The 14,909-nt window shown below is 50.4% G+C and overlaps 1 protein-coding gene across 3 annotated transcripts in view; it reads left to right on the top strand.

Moving 5' to 3' along the window:
• OSBPL1A (oxysterol binding protein like 1A) overlaps positions 1–14,909 on the top strand; it is a 316,689-nt gene that overhangs the window by 107,062 nt on the left and 194,718 nt on the right. For all 3 annotated transcript variants that reach the window (XM_075353345.1, XM_075353346.1, XM_075353347.1), the window contains 2 exons: positions 5,015–5,100; positions 7,041–7,185. In XM_075353345.1, coding sequence (XP_075209460.1) covers positions 5,015–5,100; positions 7,041–7,185 — 231 coding nt within the window. The remainder of the gene's footprint in view (positions 1–5,014; positions 5,101–7,040; positions 7,186–14,909) is intronic.

Below are 14,909 nucleotides of genomic sequence, written 5' to 3'. Positions count from 1 at the left end.
ACACATACACACACATCAGATCACACTCACTCTCACAAACACCTCACACACACCTCACACACATATCGCAGCCACACACTCACAGCATCCGGCGATATCGCTTGCTTCTCGGCCTCGATACTGTGCTGTTGTGACCTTCCAGGACCTGCCGGAGGATCACATGGCCAGAAGCATGTGGTATCTCCGGATGTTGCGAGTATGAGCGCGTATGTGCAATATCGTCAATGTGTGTGTACGTGAGTGTATGCGATCGGGTGTGTGTGAGTGTATGCGATCGGGTGTGTGTGAGTGTATGCGATCGGATCTGTGAGTGTCGGCAGAGGAGCATGGCGTGCTGGAGGAGGCTGGGAGGAGAGAGGCTGATCCTGGGGAAGGCTGGGATGGTGAGGCTGATGCTGGGGACAGAGAGGCTGATGCTGGGGACAGAGAGGCTGATGCTGGGGACAGAGAGGCTGATGCTGGGGACAGAGAGGCTGATGCTGGGGACAGAGAGGCTGATGCTGGGGACAGAGAGGCTGATGCTGGGGACAGAGAGGCTGATGCTGGGGACAGAGAGGCTGATGCTGGGGACAGAGAGGCTGATGCTGGGGACAGAGAGGCTGATGCTGGGGAAGGCTGGGATGGAGAGGCTGATGCTGGGATGAGAGAGGCTGATGCTGGGATGAGAGAGGCTGATGCTGGGATGAGAGAGGCTGATGCTGGGATGAGAGAGGCTGATGCTGGGATGAGAGAGGCTGATGCTGGGATGAGAGAGGCTGATGCTGGGGACAGAGAGGCTGATGCTGGGGACAGAGAGGCTGATGCTGGGGACAGAGAGGCTGATGCTGGGGACAGAGAGGCTGATGCTGCGGGCAGAGAGGCTGATGCTGCGGGTAGAGAGGCTGATGCTGGCGCATCATGGCGGATGGAGCACGTTGGGGAGTGCGCAGCATGGGAGATGGAGCACGATGGGGAGTGTGCTGCATGGGGGATGGAGCACGATGGGGAGTGCGGAGTATGGCGGATGGAGCACGTTTGGGAGTGCGCAGCATGGCGGATGGAGCACGTTTGGGGAGTGCGCAGGATGGGAGATGGAGCACGATGGGGGGTGCGCAGCATAGGGGATGGAGCACGATGGGAAGTGCACACCTCCCCCCAACACACACACACACACAGCTGCGCGCCACTGCACAACACACCACACACACACACACACACACACACTGGGAACCACAAACTGCCCTACACAGACACCCACACACAGACAACGCTGCACACACAAATATACGCACATACCGCACAACACACACATTGCACAAAACATACCTCCCCCCAAAACACAGCACACACACACACACAAACCGCGCAACACACACAACGCTACAGAAACACAGCGCTCCACAAACAACGCAACACACAAACACCGCTCTCACCCCCCATCACACCGAGACAACACCCAGAACATGTACAGCGCCCTACACAAACACTTGGTAACTACACACAACAACATATATATCTATCTATCTATCTATCTATCTATCTATCTCAAAAATCATACATGAACTACACAATACGTAAATTCTAGAATACCCGATGCGTAGAATCGGGCCACCTTCTTGTGTGTGTGTGTGTGTGTGTGTGTGTGTGGATATATATATATATGTGTGTGTGTGTGTGTGTGTGTGTGTGTGTGTGTGTGTGTGTGTATGTATATATATATATATATATATATATATATATATATATATATATATATATATGTATGTATGTATGTATGTATGTATGTATGTATGTATGTATATATATCTATATATATAATTGCCTTATTCTGTCTGTCTGTCTGTCATGCTCCGAAATTGTGTCCTTACGGTGACACAAAGCTGATTGGCCACTGGGCTCGCCATGGCCCCGCCCCCCCACACGGATTGGCCTCTCGCCCCGGCTCTCTGCAGGCCCCGCCCCCCTCACGCAATGCACGCTCGCTCTGGCCCAACTGACACGGAGCTCCGATTCCCAGGTGAGTACACACACACATCAGATCACACTCACTCTCACACTCACTCTCACACACACCATGCTGGGATATCGCTTGCTTCTACACCGGCTCCGTCAGGATCCCGGCAGCGCCACACATAACCTTGCGATGCTGGGATCTTAACGGAGGCCGTGAAAGCTGGTAACCATTATACACATCGGGTAACTAAGGTCCCTTAGTTACCCGATGTGTATCATAGTTACCAGTGTACACCGGCTCACACTCACTCTCATACACACCTCACACACACATCACATCGCATCCACACATCAAGGTCCTGCAGCTGCGGAACATACACACACATAACAGCACACACACACACAAATCAGATCACACTCACACACACCTCACACATCACATCGCATCCACATACTCACAACATCCTGGGATATCGCTTGCTTCTCGGCGGCGATATTGTGCTGTGAGCTTCCAGGACCTGACGGAGGATCACATGGCCAGAAGCATGTGATATCCCCGGATGTTGTGAGTATCAGCGCGTATGTGCAATATCGTCAGTGTCTGTGTGTGTGAGTGTATGCGATCGGGTGTGTATGAGTGTATGCGATCGGGTGTGTGTGAGTGTATGCGATCGGGTGTGTGTGAGTGGCTGCGATCGGTTGTGTGGGTGAGTGGATGCGATCGGTTGTGTGGGTGAGTGGATGCGATCGGGTGTGGGTGAGTGTCGGCAGAGGAGCACGGCGTGCTGGAGGAGGCTGGGAGCAGAGAGGCTGATCTTGGGGAAGGCTGGGAGGGGGAGGCTGATGCTGAGGGAGGCTGGAAGGAGAGAGGCTGAGCAAACGTGCTCCATCCGCCATACTGCGCACTCCCCATCGTGCTCCATCCGCCATGCTGCGCACTCCCAAACGTGCTCCATCCGCCATACTGCGCACTCCCCATCGTGCTCTATCCGCCATGCTGCACACTCCCAAACGTGCTCCATCCCCCATGCTGCGCACTCCCAAACGTGCTCCATCCGCCATGCTGCGCACTCCCCATCGTGCTCTATCCGCCATGCTGCACACTCCCAAAAGTGCTCCAGTATGGCGGATGGAGCACGTTTGGGAGTGCGCAGCATGGCGGATGGAGCACGTTTGGGAGTGCGCAGCATGGCGGATGGACCACGTTTGGGAGTGCGCAGCATGGCGGATGGAGCACGTTTGGGAGTGCGCAGCATGGCGGATGGAGCACGTTTGGGAGTGCGCAGCATGGCGGATGGAGCACGTTTGGGAGTGCGCAGCATGGCGGATGGAGCACGTTTGGGAGTGCGCAGCATGCCGGATGGTGCACGATGGGGAGTGCGCAGTATGGCGGATGGAGCACGTTTGGGAGTGCGCAGTATGGCGGATGGAGCACGTTTGGGAGTGCGCAGTATGGCGGATGGAGCACGTTTGGGAGTGCGCAGCATGGCGGATGGAGCACGTTTGGGAGTGTGCAGCATGGCGGATGGAGCACGTTTGGGAGTGTGCAGCATGGCGGATGGAGCACGTTTGGGAGTGCGCAGCATGGCGGATGGACCACGTTTGGGAGTGCGCAGCATGGCGGATGGAGCACGTTTGGGAGTGCGCAGCATGGCGGATGGAGCACGTTTGGGAGTGCGCAGCATGGCGGGTGGAGCACGTTTGGGAGTGCGCAGCATGGCGGATGGAGCATGATAGGGGGTGCGCAGCATGGCGGATGGAGCACGTTTGGGAGTGCGCAGCATGGCGGATGGAGCACGTTTGGGAGTGTGCAGCATGGCGGATAGAGCACGTTTGGGAGTGCGCAGCATGGCGGATGGAGCACGTTTGGGAGTGCGCAGCATGGGGGATGCAGCACGATGGGGAGTGCGCAGTATGGCGGATGGAGCACGTTTGGGAGTGCGCAGCATGGCAGATGGACCACGTTTGGGAGTGCGCAGCATGGCGGATGGAGCACGTTTGGGAGTGCGCAGCATGGGGGATGCAGCACGATGGGGGGTGCGCAGCATGGGGGATAGAGCACGATGGGAGGTGCACACCTCCCCCCAACACACACACGCGCACTGCACAACACACACATACTAGGAATCACAAACAACGCCCTACACAGACAACCACACACACAGACAACGCTGCACACACAAATATACGCACATACTGCACAACACACACATTGCTCAAAACATACCTCCCCCCAAAACACACCACACACACACAAACCGCACAACACACACACACACACAACGCTACAGACACACAGCGCTCCACAAACAACGCAACACACGCAACACACATACAACACCGTTATATATATATAACAAAAATCATACATGAACTACACAATACGTAAATTCTAGAATACCCGATGCGTAGAATCGGGCCACCTTCTAGTATATATATGTATGTATGTATATGTATGTATATGTATGTATATGTATGTATATGTATGTGTGTATATATATATATGTATATATATATATATATATATATATATATATATATATATATATATATATATATATATATATATATATATAATATATATAATGTGTGTGTGTATATATATATGTATATATATATATATATATATATATATATATATATATATATATATATATATATATATATATATATATATATATATATATATATATATATATATATATATATTATAATATTGTGTGTGTGTGTATATATATAATATAATATTGTGTGTGTGTGTATGTATGTATGTATATATATATATATATATATATATATATAATATGCATGTTAGTGGGTAGGGTTGTGGTATATATTCACTTTTGATTTTGGCTTGTTGCTGTTTTTTGTTTTTTCTTTTAACTTCAGCTTGGCCTATTTGTTGCATTTTCGTTCTAGCTTGTCTCCATTTCTCTCAAGGAAAATCTAATGTGGAGTGCTAAAGCTGTTGTATAGCATGAAAAAATTGCACCATAGCCTTTAGCGTGAATGTGTTCTTGGGAGATGGTTACTTTTGTTTTATTAAGTCTCATGAATCTTTTGTATCTCATTGTGTAATCAGCCGCTCAACGAACACAGGAAAGAAAACTCGAAGAGATACTTCTGGGCGCCGCTAGAGAAGGAAATCTTGCAACACTATCTGCACTAGTAAGTCGTGTAGTCAGACCACATAACATTTTTTTTTTTTTTTCTGCCGCTGTGGTCACATTTTATTTTTATATATTTTTTTTTATTTTATTTTATTTTTTTTAGCTCATCAAGTATACTGATTGACTGGTAAGAACTAAACAGGAATAAAATTACATGCAGTAACTGGCTAATTTGAAGTTTGAGGGCACAGTCCTTCAATGCCCTGTGCCACCGTAGAATATTTTTGATGCCTGCATGTCACGAACCACCGGGGGGGTCACTCAGAAATCCCCCGCGCTGGCTACCAGTACGTCACAATCGGGGGGTAACAAGTGGGGGTCACCCCTCCTTTATACCTCCCGACCGACAGACAGAGCACGTGACGCGCTCTCTAGCGCCCCTCTTATAGTCAGGCCAATTATGGAATTGCCCGACAATAAGCAAGGAGGCCGCTATACTACTTATGCCGATTATTGAAGGGTCCCCGGTGAGAGTAGGGTATATATTCCCCCGACCTCCGCGGGCGGAATATATAAAACCTCCCCGAATCTCACTGGCCTCCCCACAATAATCCTTGGCACAACTCGCTGCCACCAACCGCTTCACGGTAACTATTAGCCGAACACACAGACGTGGGATTCAAGATCGAGATAACAGAACAGCCCAAGATTAATTATATAATTTAATCAGCCTAAAGCACACTAGAAACTACAATATATACAATAGGGGATCTACAGAATATACATAGGTCAGAGTACAGTTACAGATAAAGCATGGTTTACAAACAGGCATACACAGTTCCAGCAGTTACCTTGTGCGTCTGGCCACAGGGGGGCGCTGTAGACCAGGTTTCCAGGATCTTTCCCACAGATGTTTCCTACACGTGACCCCCAGCGAAAGAACACTGGAAAATGGCCGAAGTAGGGTTATCAACCTGGGCAAATCCAGGTCCCCTCCTACCTTAGTGACCTCAGAGGGAGCACTGCTCCACCCCTGGCTGGAGTTATGGACAATATCCACAACATGGAATATGGGCCATAACTTTGCCTGGGAGCGTCGTAGGCGGACGCCAACGCTCTCATTGTGACAGTTATGAATTTAGCTACAGAACGAGAGGACTCATGACTTGTCTACTAGTTCCCCATTGGCTGATATCACGCCTGGGGTACTTCCCAATGTCCTACTCCCATAAAAAAGGTGTGCCAGCATCGTCCGCATGCAGAGACACCATTTTTATGGTTGCCATATTTATCGGAAATATGGCTTGCGAGATATGAACCATATTTTACTGGAGTCGTTCTGTCTGGATACTTCCAAGCTTGCAAATTAGATAGCAGCCCCTACCACAGGGTCACGGCAGGGAGTCATCCTGTGTCCATTGTTCCCACATCATCTAATCTCCATATCACAGGAGATGGCCATGGGATGTGTTGCTAGGATGTGACACCTTCCAAGATGTTGGACATTGAGAACAAGAAGGGAGGGGGCACGGCCATGGAGTGATGAGAGCGATTATGACTGGAAATCATAATTCCTCTTCATATCCCAGGATTTGCCTCACACTGCACTTGGTTCTTTTTGTGTGGATACATTAGGATTGCGCCATGGTCCCTCCTCAGCACACCCCATTGGGAACGTCCATCTGAATACACAAAAACATGTATTGTCATTCCCCAGACAGAACCTTTAACTTCAGTTTGATACCAAAATAATAAAACTTTTGATACTATTTGATACTTTTGGTGGTGTCCATTTATTTATATAATTTTGTCAGGCCCAATAGAGAACTACAGTTTTGTCCAAAATATTCAACATTGTTTGTATTTTTCACTCCAACTGCCTATTTGAAGACTCCATCAGAGGGCTGGATACCGTTCTGAATAGTACCTGAACAATGACCAAGATGTAGTGAGAACCCAGATGTATGTATAATTCTGAAATGTGGTTGCTTTTTCTAGCTAGCCAGAGCGAAGCCACCGGACATCAACTGCACCGACCAGATGGGTAACACACCTTTGCACTGTGCTGCATATAGGGGGATGAAGCAGTGCACCTCAAGACTTCTTAAAAGTGGCGCAGATGTAAATATCAAGAATAAAAAGGGTAAGTCTTACACGAAGTCCATCTGAGAGTGTTGCTTCTTGATGAGGTTTACACTCTTCTATTTTGTTTTTTACGATTGTGTTATTGATGAGGAACATGGCATAAAGAGACAACTTTTTGCATTGTTTGGAGTTGTATTCATTGCTTTCTTGTAAGGGTGCTTTCACATCAGCAGTTTTTTGCCTGTAGGCAAAAAACCGCAAACCGCATATGACCGGATCCTGTGGCTTGAATGTGCAAGGTATGCAACCACAATTGTTATTTCTTTATCGTTCCTATGGGAGACCCAGACCATGGGTGTATAGCTTCTGCCTCCGGAGGACACACAAAGTACTACACTCAAAACGTGTAGCTCCTCCCTCCTAGCATATACACCCCCTGCTAGCCAGTCCTAGCCAGTTCAATGCTTTGTGTTTCAGGAGGTCACACACACATGCATTCTCTGATTTTTGATTTTTGATTTTTCCTTTTGGATCAAAGATTTGGAAGAAAAGCGGGTCCAGCTGGACTCCCGGCATGTCCCTTCTCACCCCACTGTGTCGGCGGTGCTGTTAAGGTTGATTTTCCAAGGCTGGAGCCTTCTCATGCCGCGCTCCTTCACCATCCCCTGGGGCTCTGGCTTGAAGTGGGAGCCAACACGGTTCTCACTGCTTTGCAGGAGACCGGTCTCCATCCGCAGCCCTTTTTCAGGATCCTGCTGGACGGAGCGATCACCCCCCAGGGACCTGGCAACCTGCGTCTCACAAGCTAAGTATATGAGACGTTCTTACCACAGAAAGTGGTCTTTCCAGGGGTCCTTTATACTTTATTTATTGGGGAGAGTGTGTTTTATGTTTGTGTTAACATTTCCGGCCGGTTCTCCAGTTTTCACTGGAGAACCGCGCCGATGGTGCCTGCACGCCGGCCGCATGTTTAAATCTAGGCCCCGGCTTCGCCTGAGGCCTAGTTTCGGTTTCCACTGCCTCTGCATGTCAGTCATGCAGAGGGGCAGTGTGGCTCCGCCCAGCGGCTGTGCAGCACAGGGAAGGGACACTCCTCACTGAGGAAGGATTCCCTCCCCTGGCTACCTCATTTGCCGCTCTGAGTAGGCCCCGCCCCCTCTCCTCGCTCCGGTCACCATTTTCTCAGCGTTCTCTGTGCCTGCATAGGCACAGAGATTCCACATTGTGACAAGTGGGGGCCTGGGCTGAGGGACTGGAGGGCACAGAAATGTCTGTTTAAACGATCTGGCAGCCACAACCTCCGGTTTGTGCAGCTGCTTATTTTATCTGTTTATATATGCTGGGGGCCATTCTAGGACAGAGCCCCCACCTCTGCAGCATGTCTCACATCAGAGCAAGGCTGCAAGGCTGTTTTTATTATGCACTGCATGTAGTCTCGTACGGCTGTACCGAGCTCATAAGCACAGTGGCCCCTCAGCCTGGAGGCTCATCAGTGGTCCCTCCAGCTGCTCCAGCTTCGGTGGCTGACCCCCGGTTTGGCTAGAATCCGCTCTTTCCAGGGGTCGGCTGTCCCGGAATCTGCTGAGCATGCATTAGCCCCCTTCTCAGGGCGTTTTCTGCTACAGTTCGCTCAGCAAAGCTCACAGAGGACTCTCCTTCTGGTTTCAGACCCCGTCCTCCTGACATGGAGACGCAGGGTCCCCTGTCCTTCCCCGCCCCGCAGCTCTGATTCACGAGCTGACTCACCGGACGAGGAGGATGTCTCTACCAGGGGCTCGGACGCTACTTTATGTACCATTGATCCGTCCGTAGGTGACGCAGATGCTAATGATTGGATTGCGTCCATTATACTTGTACTGGACCTCCATCCGCCTGTATCAGGGGAGTATTCCCCGCTGGCAGAAAGGCATCAGTATACCTTAAACAGGACAAGGAGTGTGTTCCTTAACCACTCCAGTTTTCAGGCCACCGTGACCAAGCCCAGGGTCCGCTCTGACAGTCGCTTCCCATGAAGCGTGGTTCTGAGGACTGTTTTCCCTTTCCACCAGTGGTGGTCAAGGAGTGGGCTCATTCACCAAAGGTGGTTCAGCCCGGACCGTTATGTCAGTGGCTGATGGCTCCTCACTTAAGGTTTTGCGGCCCGCCAGGTTGTCCTTCTGGCCAAATCTGTATGGGGGCGGCAGGAGCTTCGTTCTCCTCAGCTTTACAGCAGTGCGGGTTTTTTTGTAGCCTTCTCTGCTTCTCTAGAGGAGATGCATTCCCTCACAGGGACTCTATGCCCGAAATGGTTGCCTGAACTTCCAGACTTCAGTCTTTTCATCCTATGCCATGTCTGCCATGCTGGACACCGCACTGCGGTGGCCTCGGCTAATTTCCTCGCTATCCGCAGGCTCCTGTGGCTTCGGAAATGGAAGGCAGATGCCTCTATAGAGGTTCCTTGCTGGGCTCCCTTTTGTTGGGACCAGTCTCTTCGGAACCAACTGGATGAAATTAAGGAAGCTCTTGGCGGGAAGAGTTCTTCCATGCCACAAACCTAAACCAGGAAACCTGTCCAGGGCAGGAATCAGTTGAGGTTTCGTTTTTTTCGTTCCTCCATCTGATCGTTCTCTAAGCCCTCGGCCTCGTCCACTAGCTCGGCCAAGGTTCATAAGCCCAAATGGCGCTCGAAGCTGCGTCTTCAGAAAACCGCAGGAGATGCTGCCACTGAGTCAGCTTCCTCCGAGCTATCTAGCCACGCCAACAACGTCCTTGGTCGGTGGCAGGCTCTCCCACTTGGCGACATATGGTTTTAACACGTCTCCGTTCAGTGGGTGCGGGATTATATCTCCCATGGCTACAGGATAGAATTCTATCCACCCGCCAAACAGATTTTTTTCTGTCAACTCCCCCCGGCTCCAAGGCCGCCGCCTTCTCACAGGCCGTGGCATTATTGCGGGCCAATGGAATAATTGTACCGGTTCCCGACTGGGAACGGTTCTGAGATTTCTGCTTAAATCTATTCCTAGTCCCCGAAGAGGGCGGTGCCTTCCGACCTGGATCTTAAGCTTTTCAAGCATGTTCAGGTGGGGCGTTTTCACATGGAGTCTCGGTCTTGTTCCGTGTGTTTTTCACCGGATCAATCAATAACCCAAGGAGATTCCCTAGCATCCATCGGCATCAGAGATGCCTATCTGCAGGTGCCAATCGCAGTTTCACACCAGCGTTGGCTACGTTTTGCTATCGGAGTGGTCCAATTCGTGGCTCTTCCCTTGGGGTTAGCCACGGCCCCTCGAGTATTCTCAAGGTTGGGGCAGCTGTGATTAGGGTCCTGCACCTCTAGGGTTTGGCAGTGATCTTTTGCCCTGGACGGTCTTCTTGTCGGGGCTTCATCCAGTGCAGACTCTTAGCAGAGTGCTTCGCTCACTCTCGCCACTCTAACCAATTCGGGTGGCCTGTCATTCTGTCCAAGTCCACTCTGACTTCGAACCAGAAGTTCCCGTTCCCAGGGACGCCATTCGAGACTGTCGGCACTTGTGATCCGCTGGCGGTCGACGTCGTTCTATCAGGCACCGAATACAGGTACTGGTCAGATGGTGGCGTCAATGGAAGCGATTCCCTTGCCCAGTTTCTCCTGCGTCCTCTGAGGCTGGATGTTTTCCGCTGTACAAGCGAACTTCCTCCTTCCACGGGGTGGTGGCTTCGCCACAGACCAGGGGCTCGTTTCAGTGGTGGCTTCGGCCACTCTGTCTCAGGGACGCTCCTTCCTGGCCCCGTCCCGGGTGATCCTCACCAGGATGCTAGTCTATCCGCCTTGGGAGCAGTATATCTCCACCGTGGAGCGCAGGGCGCTTGGACTCTGTCCGAATCAGCCCTCTGGATCAATGTGCTGGAAATCAGAGCTGTATTTCTAGCTCTCTAAGCCTTTCACCATCTGTTGGCGGCTAGGCACATTCGAGTCCAGTCGGACAACGTGACAGCGTTTACCTACATCAACTCCAGGGCGGGACACTCAGCCGCCTGGCAATGTTGGCGGCTCAACGCATTCTTCAGTGGACGAGGGACTCCTAGTCCACCGTATCCGCAGCCCACATCCTAGACGTGAAAACTGCGAGGCAGACTATTTCAGCTGTCCAACCGTGGTCCACGATCCTCAGGTTTTGCGGCAGACGCACTGGTTCATGTTTGGTCCCAGCTTCGTCTCTCTTACGTGTTTCACCCTCTAGCTCTTGTCCAGAGTCCTGCGCAAGATCAGTAAAGTGGGCCGTAGGCTCATTCTCATACTCCAGACTGACCCAGGCAAGCTTGGTACCCTGACCTGCTCCATCTGTCCGTAGTGTTGCCATGGCATCTTCCGGACCGTCCAGACCTTCTCTCAAAAGGTCCGATTTTTCCGCCAGAATTCTGGACTCTCAGATTGACGGCGTAGCTCTTGAGTCCTGGATCTTGACGACTTCTGGTATCCCTCCTGAAGTCATCTCCACTATGACTCGAGCTCCAAAGTGTCTTTTGGCCTTGCCGACCCTCCTGTCCCTTCCACAGTCCGGTCTACAGCTAGGACTATCCCTCATTAAGGGACAGGTCTCGGCTCTGTCAGTGTGTGCCAGCGGCGTATCGTCCGGCTGGCTCCGGTGCGCTCCTTCAAGGGCGCATCTCACATCATTCCACCTTACCGGCGGCCTATGGAGCCCTGGGACCTTAATCCGGTCCTCACGGTTTCCTCCGGAAACCCCCCTTTGAGCCTCTTAGGGAGGTTTCTTTGTTTCATCTTTCACAGAAAGTAGTCTTTCTAGTGGCCATAATTTCCCGCCAGAGAGTCTCTGTTTTGGCTGCACTCTCTTCGGAGTCACCCCCTTTTTTGTTTTTTTTCATCAAGACAAGGTGGTCTCCGTCTGACTCCGGACTTTCTCCCTAAGGTGGTTGCTGCTTCCACCTTAACCGGGGCATTTTTCCTGCCTTCCTTTTGTCCGGCTCCTGTTCATCGCTTTGAAAAAGCGTTGCATATCCTGGATCTGGTGCGGGCGCTCCGGATCTATGTGTCTCGCACCGCCGTTATTAGGCGGTGCACCTCTCTCTGGTGCTGACCACTAGTCAGCGTAGCGGTCTCTCGGCATCTAAGCCGACCCTGGTTCGTTGGCTTAGGTCGGCCATTTCCGATGCCTACAAGTGTACTCAAGTGCCTTCCCCGCCGGGGATCAGGGCACACTTGATCAGAGCTGTCGGTGCCTTTTGGGCTTTCAGGCACCAGGCTACGGCTCAGCAGGTCTGTCAGACTGCCACTCTGATTAGTCTGCATACTTTTTCGAAGCACTACCCAAGGCATGCTCATGCTTTGGCAGACGCGGGCTTTGGCAGACGCTTCTTTCAGGCGTCTGTCGCCCATTTGTGAAGTTAGGTTCGCCTGCTTCTCAGTTTGTCTGTTTATTCCCACCCATGGACTGCTTTAGAACGTCCCATGGTCTGGGTCTCCCATAGGAACGATAAAGAAAAAGAGAATTTTGTTACTTACCGTAAGTTCTTTTTCTTATAGTTCCGTCATGGGAGACCCAGCACCCTCCCTATTGCCTGTTGGCAGGTTTCTTGTTCCGTGTGTCTTCACCGGCTGTTGTTGTTGTAGACAGAGGTTCCGGTTGTTCCGGGTTTTGCTCTGTCTCTACTTGTGGGTGGATGTCCTCCTTCAGCTTTTGCACTAAACTGGCTAGGACTGGCTAGCAGGGGGTGTATATGCTAGGAGGGAGGAGCTACACGTTTTGAGTGTAGTACTTTGTGTGTCCTCCGGAGGCAGAAGCTATACACCCATGGTCTGGGTCTCCCATGACGGAACTATAAGAAAAAGAATTTATGGTAAGTAACAAAATTCTCTTTTTTACCGGATCCTTCTACTTCTACTTGCGATGGATGCAGCGGGACACAGAATTTATCGTCCGACACTGGAGTCAGCTGAACTCCTGATCTCACAGCCCACACACGCTGTGATAGATGCAGGTTAACAGCATTCTTTGCCTGCTGCCGATCACGTGTGACCGTGTGCGGGCTGTGTGGTCAGGAGTTCAGCTGAGTTCAGATCAGCTGACTCAAGTGTCGGAAGAATAATTGTTGCGTGTCCCCTACATCCATCGCAGCGTGTGCGGGCTGTGGAATTCAGCTGTGTTCGGCCGGCACCGAAGTCGGCTGATCTAAACTCAACTGAACTCCTGACTTCATAGCCAGCAGAACAAGCAATCAGATGAGTTGACTCCAGTGTCGGCCGATTACTTTTTGTGTGTACCGCTGCATCCATCGCAGCGTGTGCGGGCTGTGAGGTCAACTGAGTTCAGATAAGTCGACCACGGTGTCGGCCGAACTCCGCTGACCTCACAGCCCGCACATACTGCGATGGATGCAGCAGAACACAGAACAAGTAATCGGCCGACACTGGAGTCAGCTGATCTGATTTCTTGTTCTGCTTGCTGTGTGGTCAGAAGTAGGGATTGGTGAGCAGTAAAATCCCATGTCCATTATTATTTTTTTTTTTTTTTTGCCCAAAAACTAAAAAAAAAATCCCAAAACCGTGGGCTTTTCCATATTTTTGTATGCTAGTTAAGTACAGCAGGCAGGTACAGGCTGCCCCCAGCTCCCTATTTGTACCCGACTGGAAACCAAAAATATAGGGAAGCCCTTTTTTTAATTATTTCATGAATTTCATGAAATAATTTAAAAAAAAAATGATGTGGGCTTCGCCCAATTTTTGTGTCCAGCCAGGTATAACTATGCAGCTGGGGATTGGAATCCGCAGAGCAGGATGGTCCAAGATTTCTGCCGCCCCCACGCTGCGAATTGCAATCCACAGCCGCCCCAGAAAATGGCGCTTTCATAGAATCGCCATCGTCTAGCGCTGTATCCAACTCTTCCAGCAGCCCTGGTGTCGGGTGGCACGCTGGATAATAAGGGGTTAATACCAGCTTGTTTTACCAGCTGATATAAAGCCCGAGATTCTTAATGTCAGGCCAAGTTTGACCCGGCCATTAAGAATCTCCAATAAAGGGTTAAAAACAAAGACATCACACAGAAAAAAAATATTTTATTAGAAATAAATACACAGACACACTTAGGGACTCCATCTTTATTACTTCCACTCACCCGTCCACGATCCTGGTCTTATATCTTCTTTCTTCAACTGATGCAGCTCCACTATATCAGAAAACACAGGGGAGGAACTACTTTCTGTGCATGCTCCGTACAGACAACAGGATCTTGCCTATCAGAAGTGGTGACTTCCGGTACAGCAGGATCCGGTGCTCATTGAACTGCATTGCAGATACCGCCACAATATGAAGGATCTGGTGAGATGCAGTATTTTGTCGGAGGTCAAAAACGCTACAAGTATCGTTTTTGAGAAAAGATAAAATACCGCATTTCACCGGATCCAGTGTATGCCGCAAGTGACCGCATCTTGCCGCACTTCCATTGCAAATGCATTGAAATGACAAAGCATTTGTAATGGATCCTGCTTTGCAGCAAAAAATCTATTCATGCCTCAGTTAAAAAAAAACAAACAAAAAACGCTGATGTGAAAGAACCGTAAGTATTGTAGTACAGTGTTGGCCCATGGTGACATCCCAGTTTGTGCCTGTATGCCCGAGACTCACCTCTCATGTATGATCAGATTTATTTCACTTCATCTTGTCATTATTTCTTCATCGTTCCTATGGGAGACCCAGACCATGGGTGTATAGCTTCTGCCTCCGGAGGACACACAAAGTACTACACTAAAAAGTGTAGCTCCTCCCTCTGAGCATATACACCCCCTGGATAACCAAATATAGC

This window comes from Anomaloglossus baeobatrachus, chromosome 6 (genome assembly GCF_048569485.1).
Source record: "Anomaloglossus baeobatrachus isolate aAnoBae1 chromosome 6, aAnoBae1.hap1, whole genome shotgun sequence".
NCBI lineage: Eukaryota > Metazoa > Chordata > Amphibia > Anura > Aromobatidae > Anomaloglossus > Anomaloglossus baeobatrachus.
The sequence above is the reverse complement of the archived record's forward strand: the minus strand, read 5'-3'. Positions and strand labels throughout refer to the sequence as shown.